This window comes from Brachyhypopomus gauderio, chromosome 10, assembly GCF_052324685.1.
Source record: "Brachyhypopomus gauderio isolate BG-103 chromosome 10, BGAUD_0.2, whole genome shotgun sequence".
Classification (NCBI taxonomy): Eukaryota; Metazoa; Chordata; class Actinopteri; order Gymnotiformes; family Hypopomidae; genus Brachyhypopomus; species Brachyhypopomus gauderio.
In genome coordinates, this window is record NC_135220.1 from 12,642,080 (window position 1) to 12,654,024 (window position 11,945).

Sequence of the window (11,945 nt, forward strand, 5' to 3'; positions counted from 1 at the left end):
TTGTAGGTTCATTTTTAATGTGGCCCTGCGGTTAGTAACAAACCAGTGATTGGTTGAGAGTATAGATAGGTGATGTCCATGATTATTTTAGTGTCAGTATTCTAAAGTCAATATGTTCAAATCAAATAAAATCGAGTCAAATCTGTGTTCAAAAGTGACGGTTTAAGACGTTGTTTACTGCAGATAAGATTTTTATACTCGTTTGAAGGTGAAAGCATTCGGTTCTGAGCTTTTAATTGTCTTTTATGTCTCCCCAGGTGCAATGAGCCACAGGCTTAATAGGCTGGTCTGTATGTCCTTTGCACGGCTTTATTGCATAGCCTGCAGGCTTACACCTTGCACAGAAGTAGTGCAGAATTAAAGCCAGGTGTGTGCTGTTCTTGACTGAGAACACCAGCAACCACTCTCCTATGAGGCCAGAGGCACCAGCTCAAACCTCAGCGTACAACAGTTTACTGCTGATTTCAATTTCAGTGTTGATGATTCTGAGCTTTAGCTTTAGGGCTTTACTATTTGAGACATACATTTAAATATACACAACCATCCTAAGAGAGCTGTGCAGGACTGCTGAATGCTAATATGATTGGTTTCATTGTTCCCTGTTAATCTCTGTTGTCAAAGTATTATCTTTTTGCTGGCTGTAGAATTTGAATTCAAGGAGACAGCATGTTTATTGGGACTGAACATCCTTAAGCTTGACTCATTATGAGCCCTAAACATGACAAGCTCACTTAGATGCCGACATATCCAGAAGGGATTATGTGCACAAGCTTTTAGATGCGAGATTGTTACACCACGGAAATGCAGAAGTTGCCTTGAAATCCACAGTCACTGAAATATTAACTATGGCGAGGACGCTGTGATCCTCAATGGGCAGGACTTTCTCCTTGAGTGCAGACGTCCCTGAAACTCTGAGGTCTCTGTGTTTCGTGGAGGTAAATCCTGCCTGCGAAATGTATTATTTTATAGACTGAAATCCCCCTCACAAGTTGCATGGCAAATTAATGACAGAATCCATCTTCACAAATTTCAAATGTATTTCAAAGCTTCTTTTTAATTAATACACTCAGAACCCTGTAGCAGTTCACAGTAAAACACTCTCTGTAGCCCAGGAGACAGCTGTCATGCATTCTTCAATAAAACGGTTTAGTGTTTTATATCAATATGCAGGAGGTGCTACCATACATCACACTTTGATACCTTATACAAACAGCTAACAGCTGTTGCTTTGATACACACAACACTTTCTCCATGGACAGTCACTCTGCCATGACAGCAGTCCTGCACAAATACACAGTGCCAGTTAAATGCAGAGCTCTGAAAATGCTTGGCGCGTCCAAACATTCACTTCCAGTCCATTATCAGCGCTCTTCCAATTGGCCCACAAAAAACTCAAAATAACAATTGTGTGGTGAAAAAGTCAAAAACAAAACCGCCTTAAAAAATAAAAACGTGCCGAGCAACACTGAACCAGTCTGGCACCCACAGGAAGCAAAAAATAAACAAATAAAATTAAACAAATAAATAAACAAAATTAGTCCAAGTCCAATTCACACATGTCTGGAGTCCCGAAACGAGCTAGCACAATCTCTAGGGCTCGGGTGCCATTTTTGTTTGCTGATACTGCTCCAGTTCCTTTTTTCTTTTCATGGCCAGCTGCAGCTGCTGTTTGATGATCTGAATCTGGGTCTCTAGGTCCGACAGCTCCTGCACCACGGGGCTGCACGCCAGACCCAGCAGGTCTGTTTTCCCGTTGGACGTGGCCTGCAGAGGAAGCTGTCTCTTTGCCTGTGGGGGAGGGGGCTCTTTGCATTGGAAGCGGTCCAGGTCATTCTGATGCCCCTCCTGGCCAGGGACGCACCGCTGTGCGCAGGCCGAATTCTCCGAGGCATTCCACAGAGTTTGCTGGTTATTTCCAAGTTTGCACCTTTTTTTGTAGAGTCAAGAAATGAAAGGGTTTTTCAGTAGTCAGGATGCAAATTCTGATGTCTGCAAAGTCAAAGCTTTCATAAATATCTCTCTCCACGAAAATCTGGTACAGCAAGATACGGAATCCAACAAGTGTAGTTACTATTTTGCAAGCTATCCATTTACACAGCTTGCAATATTTGGCCTTTGAGACGCAAATAAACTAATATTTGAGAGTTTCACCCGGTAATTTGATTTTGACCAGGTAATTTATCCAAATTGGTAAACGGACATACTTCAGACATTGAGTATGAAATTGAATTTGGAATGAACTCAACATCTGTTCAAACCGTATGGGATATTGCATGCTATTAGCTGCTGATAATAATATAGGTAATGAATAAGCATGATTGGAAAATCTTTACGCTGTAATAAAGAAAAACAATGGTAGGCCCATGATAAACATTAACACATACTTACAGTGTAATGACTAAACCAATTAGTTCATTGGTTATGGCAGCAATTAGCAGGCAGCTAAGTACATATCAGTACAGTCTGTGTAATAGGGGCCCCTCACCTCTTCTCTGGTTTCACAATTGTTGATAACTTCTCTTCATTGAAGGCTGGGTTAAGAGCTCGATGTAATCTCTGACAGGACAGTCATATTAAACATCATGAAAAAAACACGGAGAGACACCAATCAGGAATATGGTAATACAGCATGTTTAATTGACTCGGTTTTCAATTATTGATCTGTCACCGGTATGCAATTTGATTATAGCTATAAATGACAGCAAATGGACTCACCTGACTGGTGTGAAGCCAGTATTTGTACCGCGACTGCCTCTGCATTCTGGGTATAACCCAACGGTGGACAATGTGTTCGGCAACAGTGGTGAGGAGAGACAAGGCGACTCCCACACACAGCATTACGAACAACCCTGAGAAGTGTTTGATCCCCATCTGTAAAGTCTGGACATCAGCACAAAACGCATTTCTGATGAACGATGAATGTACAGCTCCAGTCTCAGCCGTGGCACAAATGGCTGTAAAGAATGAAATGTCACTGTTTTTTTTTTAACATGTATTCATCTCTTACCTCTGTGACAGCAAAACTCCGTTTCCCACAAGGAACCACTTTGTACCACTTGTCATGGAGCATGTCCATGAACCCATCGGACTTGTACTGACTGACCAACTCGGAGATATTTGAAGTCAGAGGAGAGTTTTGTTTGAGACCAATGCCATAGCCTGTGGGTGTGGTTCATATATGTTAATACTGAACAACCCTCCAGTAATTTACAATATGTAAATATTGTGACATGGTTATAATATATTCCATATCCATATACAGGGATTATGTATATTATTTGTTTCATACAATCCAGACTCTTAAAGGCATATTAAATATGTTAATTGTGCACAGTTGAGTTTCACAAAAATATTTCTCAATGGAAAGCACATAATAATAATAATAATATAGAATTAGAGACAGAACCACGCTAATTTACTACCTTCGATTGCAAATGGCTTCCCCACTGTGAGAGTTTTGCAGTCGGCATCAATAGACACTTCGTAGTCTAAGAGGGCTTTGTCCATGATAAAGGCGTCGAGTTTTTGAGGGTCCTCCCTGGAATTTCATGAGGAGCATGCGTGTCACGGAGGTGATGTTATTTTTGATCTGCACATTTACTGCATTTCAAAGTTCAAATAACCGATGTATGTACTGTCAACTCTGTCAAAAGAAGTGCATTATCACAGAGGCACAACTCTGATTACAAGTAATATCAACATGCTCAACACTGTTGACTTTAATGTGCTCCAAAGCCTCTGTTCAACAAAATGTATGTATACTTAGATGGCAGAAAGGAGTCACAAACTGAGTTTCTAGCAAGCAGCTGTGCATGAATAGGTCATATGCAGTTTCAAAGGAATGTTATCTAGGAACCACAGTTTACAGTTGTATTTAGGAAAATATAAAAGCCATCCTGAACTCTGTGATGGCTGTTGCTTTTTGAAGGATTAATAAAATACATTTTGTGGTATGATTTGGTGACCTGAAAATCCAAATGTTTGTGAAAGATGAAATGGTCTAAGAATTATCCCACCCAAAATAGGTGAACATATACATTTTCAGGTAATGCAGTCAGTTAAGCAGAAAGTTGTTTGAAGATGGTAATTCCAAAAGTCTTTCCAGTACACTTCTGTGCATGTGATGTCATAGCTAGACTAGTCACATTTTAGCTAGACTGACAAATAACACGTTTTATAGCTGCTCCGTAGTTCCAGCACAATGTTTTTTTTTTTTTTTACATTTTCTAGTGCCCAGTATCTACATCTTAGACAGTACTAAGTGGATTTGTATGGTATGGCAGACAACAACTTTAGAACTATGAATTCTATTTCCGAGGCCTTGAAAAACACTCCTTTGCTGGTAGCGAGTAGGACTCACTTTAGGTAGTCTATTCCATCGGGCGTGGCAGGAACATTATAGCGCCTCATGTATTCGTGCATCTCAGGGAAGCTTTTTTTCACATAATCCTCAGCACTGCTTTCACGAACAGTCCCAAAACGGAAACCCTGCGATGGGTGATGGAGCTTAAAGAAGAGACGCATTACTATTAGTAGTACTAGTGGTTTCTGAACTCAGATAATACTGAAATCATATCTGGCCTGGAGTCATAAGGAGTCATTTTGAAATTACTATAAATATGTAAAAAATAACAGCACCCTTACCTTAGGATCATGTATACCTGAGAGCTGTTCGTAGGTTTTTTCCCCAACCATTACTGCAGCAAGATTGGCTGTGTATGTGGACAGACAAAACAGGCAGAATATAGCCCAGAGGTTCATCAGGAACCGGCCCGTCCAGCACTTTGGCGGCTTAATGGCGGCAGTCCTTCCGAACAAGATGGCGTAGCACACGTTAAGCGCCGAGGAGAAGGAAAAGACTCGCTCCCTGTTCCTGCCCTTCGGGGTCATGCCGAACGGACTCTTCCACTCGTACAGGGTGAGGAAGACTGCCGTCACATGCAGAGACACAAATATCCCCAGCCACATGCTCCAGTGTAGGGGCCACATGAAGGCTCCGATGGGCGCGGCCGTGTCCCTCGTCCTGACCAGGATGCCCAGGCTGGTGGAGAAGAAGGGGCTGGTGAAGTCGATCACCTGACTGCGGGCCGAGTTGATGCTGAAGGATGTTACGGCAAGGTGCGCCGCCCCGCTCATGAGGTCGCCCACCAGTCCCGTCCAGCGCCCGTTTTTGACGGCGCCGTACTTGCCGTCCCCGACGATGTACAGGTCGAAGTCGAAGCCCATGTCCTCGGCCAGCTTCTCCAGCAGGTCGATGCAATAGCCGTAGCAGCACTTCTTCACCTCCATGGGCACAGTGTCGTTGCCCCCCTGCAGACCCTGGAAGAGACTTTCCAGGAGGGCCGTGTTGTTCGTCAGCGGGTCGAGGCAAAGCTGCCCAGCGGGGCACAGCCCGTCCTCGTCCACCTCCCGCGTGAACACAAAAGGGTGCTCAACGAGGGTGACCACCCGCAAGTGCAGCCGTGTGGAGTGCCTCCAGTCACCCCCGGGGTAAGACTGCCTCTTGTTGGGCCAGGACCCATAATCCATCACCACCCTCCCCTGCTTCCAGCTGCCCAGACGCGTCCACATGGGGTTCCCAATTGGATCGTGCTGTAGGTTCCAGATGAAGTGATGGCTCTCGGAGGTAATGACAGATTCTTCTTGAACATGAACGTAGCCACTTACCCCGTCAAATGACGTGTTGGCCATGAACCTGAAACACACAAAAACACAAGGCAGGTCCCGTTTTGAAATAGTCTTTTCTTTCTTTAAACTTTCTGCAGTGTTGAAGCTTTTACATTTTCAACTACAGCAGAGTTGGAGGGAACACTTGTTAAATCTGCAACGAGTACCCAGAACGAAGGCCAGTGGCAGCTGGACAAGAAATCCAGACTGGTACCTAACGCGGCACAGTTGGAAAAGGTGATGTTGATGTGGAGTGTGTCAGCTACCTACACAGTGTCTAGCACTCCATGTGTTTTTCCTGCCCATCTGATTTCTCTCTACTCACTGTGAACATGCTTTCTATCTACTGGCTTGTTGATGTTTTTCTCATTTAGGACTATAAAGAAAGGGTGAAATGTGACCTTGACCACTGGTTTTTTTCCCTTTGGATGTAGAATGTCATCTTTTAAGGATGTGTGGACATCTATTCAGCTGTGACCTGTAATTCAGAGATTGTAGGGAACATTACATCTCTAATGTCACTCACACGTTTGGTATTACAGATCAATGTTCTACTTTACCTTAGGAATGATATATCTCACATAGAAACACATATAACACTGCCATGTTGTAGAAAAGAAAATCTACAGATTTTATCATTATAAACTGTGGGAAATTGAATTCTACTTCTCAAATGAGGTATTGGGGCCAATTGTCTTTGTTTCTTGGTAGTTTTTCAGAGGTGCCCTTATGTCAGATAGATAGTTAGCTTTCATTTATTCGTGACAGGCCAATGTTGGCCATCTTATTTGTTGGCAGGTCATGTGTGATGGCAGAGAAGCAGGCCTTGGGCATCGCCTCAGGGCAGTTCACAATAGTTTGATGTTGCATCATCAAACTGTGAAGTCAGACTACAGTTTTTACTTAATTCCAACACAATACAATTTTTCATTACAAAATCTGGAATGTGTGATAGTTGAATACATTTCATAATAAGTATGTGCAGAAAGTTATTACTATATAAAAATATTCACAATCAAGAAGCAGATATTTGTGGATCTGACCTGTAGCCTAATAATACTTTCTAAGAAATATATATGGCATTAAACCCTAAACTGCTTCAAAACACAGATCTCACACTCACACTCCAAAAATAATCCATTTCTGCAGCAGAGATCAAATTTTAAATGTATGCCAGTTCATACAGGCAAGTGGTACACTGCAAATGTGTACATTTTAAGGCAAAAGCACAGACATGATTTGTCAAAATCAAACTATACATCAAATGTAGCTTGAAACGAAGACATCGGATGCAAGCATAAGGTCATGTAAAAGAAACCTACCTCGAGAGATATTTTCCTGAGGTGAGATTTTTTACTTCAATTGTCATGCAGTTGGTGATGCCAGGAATGAGGGCAAGCTCAGGAGATACTAAGGCAGCCGACGCTACGGCCCTCGTTACAAACTCCAAAGTGTCCTGGACGTAGTGGTCCAGTGAAGGCTGCCCCATTCGCCCATGAGCCAGGAGACCCAGCGGTAGCCCCTCTGTTCTTAACTCCTCTACAATTTGAGAGTCACCTAAAATCCAGTGGTAATCTGGCAGCATCAACCCGAGCTTTGCCACAGTCGTGAAGATCCTTCTGATGTCCCGGATGTCACATCCAAAGGTCACTATGGTGGATGCAGAATCCTTGATGGACTCAAGGTGAACCAGCAGGGATGCCTGCAAGTCACTTCTGTTGCTGCTGTTGGTAGAAATGTTGACAACTGTTCCCAGGTGAAATTTAGAGCTGTTTCGGAGCAGGACGATGAACCTGGAAACGTTCACCTCTTGGCACGTAAGGAGGCTGACATCATACCAGTTATTAATGGACAATAGGGAGAAGACTAGATCTGCCTGAGGAGCTGCTGGATTCTTCATGGCCATCTGGAAATGGAGGGGGTTCTGTTGGGGGAGGATGAAAGGAAATATCATTACAGGACAATACGTGAAGCTTTGACTTGGCCCTAAATGGCAAGACATAACAGTTCATCTCCAGTGGTATGCAACCCATTTCAATATGCTTATTTGTATGTGCATTTTTGCTAGTTCCTCTCATTGAGTGAAACCTTTACATTTCACATTTTTACACTTTTTCTTTTCAAGGGATGTGAATGTGTTTGTGTCACACCACAATGTATGATCAACACGGGCAACACTTTGGTTGTACGTTGAACTGAATGATCCCTCACACACTTGTTTTACTATTTCATATTTATGTATGCTTAGAACCATGAAAACGGTCAATAAAACGATATGATATTTATTTTTATTATTTTTTTATTATCATTGAAAGTACATCGTTATATTTTATTATTGTATGAGGTTACTTGATGCATTTATTAAAAAAATAGTAAATAGTGAGAAAATAGTTTACCATATTTAAGTTTAGTGACTAATACAGATCCATAGGAAAATATTTACTTTTCCTCATTGTACTGTAATGATGTGCATTCAAAAATTCAAAGGGATGCAACACTTAAGTATCCTTCCACTCACGTTTAGGCCATAAAGATTTCTTCTCATTACAGGTGTTTCACACATCCAAAACACACAAATGTGTCAAGGAGCAAATAAATTAACATTAGCCTGACTTCACGAAAGCCATCTGTTAAACATCAGTACTTCAAACAACTGGTAACAAACTCATACCACCCTATTAAGAAAAAGAAGCTTTTCATAAAGACTGCTAGATTAAAGGAATATTTATAGGTAATCATGAAGCCTTCCCCACTGACATGGCTAAACCATCCTGAATCGACATCACCTGTGGGCGTGTCTGCCTAAATGATTTATCACCATGACCACCACTCAATTCTGGGGCAAAGGACATGTTTGACATGCACTACAATTTTGAAGGCAAATTTGGATCGAGTGTTTGACATATAGTAATCCCTTCCACTAAAACCACTTATGAACAGCTGGACAAAAAATTGCCTGCTCATTTAAAAAACCAATTCATTTCTATGGATTTCATATTGCTTAACAAAAGAATACTGCAAAAGTCTCACAATTTACTGCAGATTTTAATTGTTTTGTATGTAAAATGTTGTAAAATGTTGCAAAATGTTGTTAATTTCAGATATCCTCCATGTGCTTTCTTCCCTTTCCTTTAGCTGCCGTCCATGTGTTTAACATTTTATGGTTGAAAATGAGAAATTGCTTTTAACTTTCATGTTAGGTTTGTGTTGAATGCCATGTTGTGATAGGACGAGTGTCCTGTTCTCTGCTCCTCTGTGTCTCAGTACTTCACCAGGCCCAGCTGCACTAGGCTGGATCTTTTGCAGAGGCTTTTAGATTTTTAGGTTAATGGATTTTGATGATCTAACTGCTTCTAAAACCCCTTCGAGATCCCAGATTTAATCAGTTTTAATGTTATTTTATCCTCACAGTGCCCATCTGTGTATGATCAATCTTTTGCTACAAGGCAAATAAATTCGGGACTAAGAGGATCTTAAGGAGACAAGACAGAATGCGTTCAGCATGAATCTTAAAGTGGGTGTTATTCTAGAAACCTTGCTCTTTTCTTCATTTGCCTCAAACACAAGTCACCACTGCAAACAGAGACCGTCATTGCATCTACAGTACACAATGCAAACGATCAATAACAAACTTGGTCCAACACTCACAGAGATTAATTGCTTTTTGGCGACCCTGTAAATGCTGCACTGAATTCACACTGGGCTAGCATTCTTCTCAACACATGCAATCAAAGACCTGCCTAGCCAGAAGATGGTGCTAAGTTCAAGAGATTTGACATGTCAAAACATGACCTGTGGGGAATTTAACAAAACATCACTGGGTCTTGGTTTACTAAAGCCCAAATTGTATATGGTTTGTGAACAAGATTACAACGTTGTATGTGTAGGACCTGTTTGTTTAAAAACTAATCTTACGCATCAGTGAAAAATACACATTACATCAGTGAAATATATTACATTAGTGAAGTATATACATATATATTTGCAAATGTATGCAACAAATATATTTAAATAACAGACACAGAGTTTGGGGGAATCCTGATTCATAGTGCGGCCTTATATCATTGTGAATATTAGGTATTATTTAAAATGTTATTATTATTGTTGGGGGGGGGGGGGGCATATGGTGATCCATGCACGTGCACTTGCATCAACTGCTCATACACAGTTTAGGTATGCAGCAACAACAAAGACACTTGATCATTTAAACCCCAAATGCCCCGCCACCGAGTAGGCTACCCAAGACATGACTTCTTGAATCTAACCAAGATTACAGCAACGTGCCAATTTCATTTCTGTGCAGAATGTGTTGCTATGTGTTGGTAAAAACGGGGGTTCCTCATTATTTATTAATTTAATTTTGATCATAGGAACAGCATAGCAATATTAATTGATGCACAGTGTCAAGCTGACGACGCAGCGCAAAAAAATCACATTAATGTCGTACATAATTGGCACGCTTTGCTTTTAGAATATTGTTATACTGACAAATATATTATTTTCTCCAAATTGTGGCATCTGCCCAAACGCGAAAATATAAATGTCAGTTTAAACAGTTACCAGAACAGTCATAATGGAACTCTCCAAGGTGCTTAAAATACAGTAAAAAAAACCTCTCACAATTGAACGACACACGCAATGAAATATGAAGAAAAAAGACGCATACCTGACTTTGTCGTTTGAACTCTTTCTGAACGACGCTAATGATTGGAATTTGAAGTGAAGACGATATAAATTCCAACTTTACTAATTCGTCCCTGTTTTGAGGGAATGCCAGTATAGCGGAAACTCCTTGAACAATCACAGTGTGGCAGACACTTTGAAGGAACGTCGCTGGGTCGGCACACACAGGTGGAGAGGAGGAGGAGAAGGAGAAAGCTGGTAACTCCCCCAGTCCTGCTTCAACAGCCATTACTATCTCCAGCGACAGGTTGTAAGGTAAAAGACCTGGCAGACGGTTCAGGGTCTCCGTAGCAAGCAATACAGAGTCTCTTGGTATAAACATTCTCTCCGTTTCCACTTGTTTGAACATGTTTTTACCTTTGACCCCTTTCTGTTGGTTATTCACTGAGCCCCTGGTCTTAATGCCACTCATGCCATGCTCCTGCACACTTTTGGTGATTAATTCCAGCCCGTCGTCGCCCGTTTCTCGGTCTGTGTCCCAGTCCCAGTCGAAACCTTTTCTCCTGGAGGGATTGTGCCTGACTGCCCGAGGGTGGAGGTCCAGGGCCCCGACCCTCACCGTGTGTCCTATCCTTCTCAAAACCTGACATGGCTGAGGATGCGCAAGGGAGACAGGAGCTAGAACGAAGACCAAGGCGCCTGGCGCGAGGATGGGCATCAGCACCAACCTGCTAAACGTGGCCCAAACGCTGGAGCCCGTCATTACTCAGCCGAACCTTCTGATCTGCTCGGGAAACCACGGACCGCGCGACCACCTACTCGCCCCCTGTTCCCTGCACAGCGCCAGTTGGGTCGCTCCTCGGTTAAGATCCTAGGCACAGCAAAGTTGAACTCCTGGCATCCAACAGGCTCCTGAGTGTCCGCAAGCAGTACACAAGCGAAACGTGTTTCAAAACAGTCGTTTTTCATCTCAGAAGATTAAAATTAAAGGTCGAGAAGGTTAAAAAAAATCTCCGAATTAAGTTTGCGCGTTCTCGAAACGGATGAAAAGCAGGCAGTGAAAGAATGTTGTAACAGACACGAAAATCATCCGCAAATCAATTCATAAACATGCACGGAGATGTACAAAACTACAAGCACACGTATCCATTCTTTGTTTAATTCTTTCGTTGCTTGCAAATCAAAATTTCCGCTATATATTCCATAATTAAAAACGACGACGTAGGACATTTACGCACGAAGGACGGAAAAATAAAATAAAAGCTGGTAAATAGTAATCCAGAGACTTTTTTAAATCCCCAAGCAAAACAGGCAGGCTGTTTCTTTAGCAGAACTCCCACAGTGACACCTGAACGGTGCAAATGTTTGGCACGACTGGCCGAGGCGTTTAACCCCATAGATGCCGCGCAACGCGATCAATTAACTTCTTTCTCTATAGGGTCCAGCTTGGGCATTACATCATATTAAAGCTACACGTAGCAAAGCATTTATGTCAGAGTGAGGATTTCTTCAAAAACAGAAAAAAAAGAGAAACATTCTATTCAATTTAAAGCTGTAATACTACTGCTACTAATAATGCAAATTCTAATAATAAATAAATAAATGATAATAATAATAATGATAGCAATGATAACGTAAAAAAATGTGAAAATGCT

The 11,945-nt window shown here is 41.8% G+C and overlaps 1 protein-coding gene across 1 annotated transcript; it reads right to left on the reverse strand.

Annotated features, from left to right (window-relative positions):
* Nucleotides 1-1,079: 1,079 nt before the first annotated feature.
* Nucleotides 1,080-11,618, reverse strand: grin3a (glutamate receptor, ionotropic, N-methyl-D-aspartate 3A). Its single transcript, XM_077018308.1, has 9 exons — nucleotides 10,334-11,618; nucleotides 6,990-7,591; nucleotides 4,645-5,695; nucleotides 4,361-4,506; nucleotides 3,423-3,538; nucleotides 3,008-3,159; nucleotides 2,716-2,880; nucleotides 2,486-2,556; nucleotides 1,080-1,927 (listed from the first exon to the last, which is right to left on the reverse strand). The coding sequence occupies exons 1-9, from the start codon at nucleotides 11,051-11,053 to the stop codon at nucleotides 1,591-1,593; spliced, it is 3,360 nt and encodes a 1,119-aa protein (XP_076874423.1). The 5' UTR covers nucleotides 11,054-11,618; the 3' UTR covers nucleotides 1,080-1,590.
* Nucleotides 11,619-11,945: the final 327 nt, after the last annotated feature.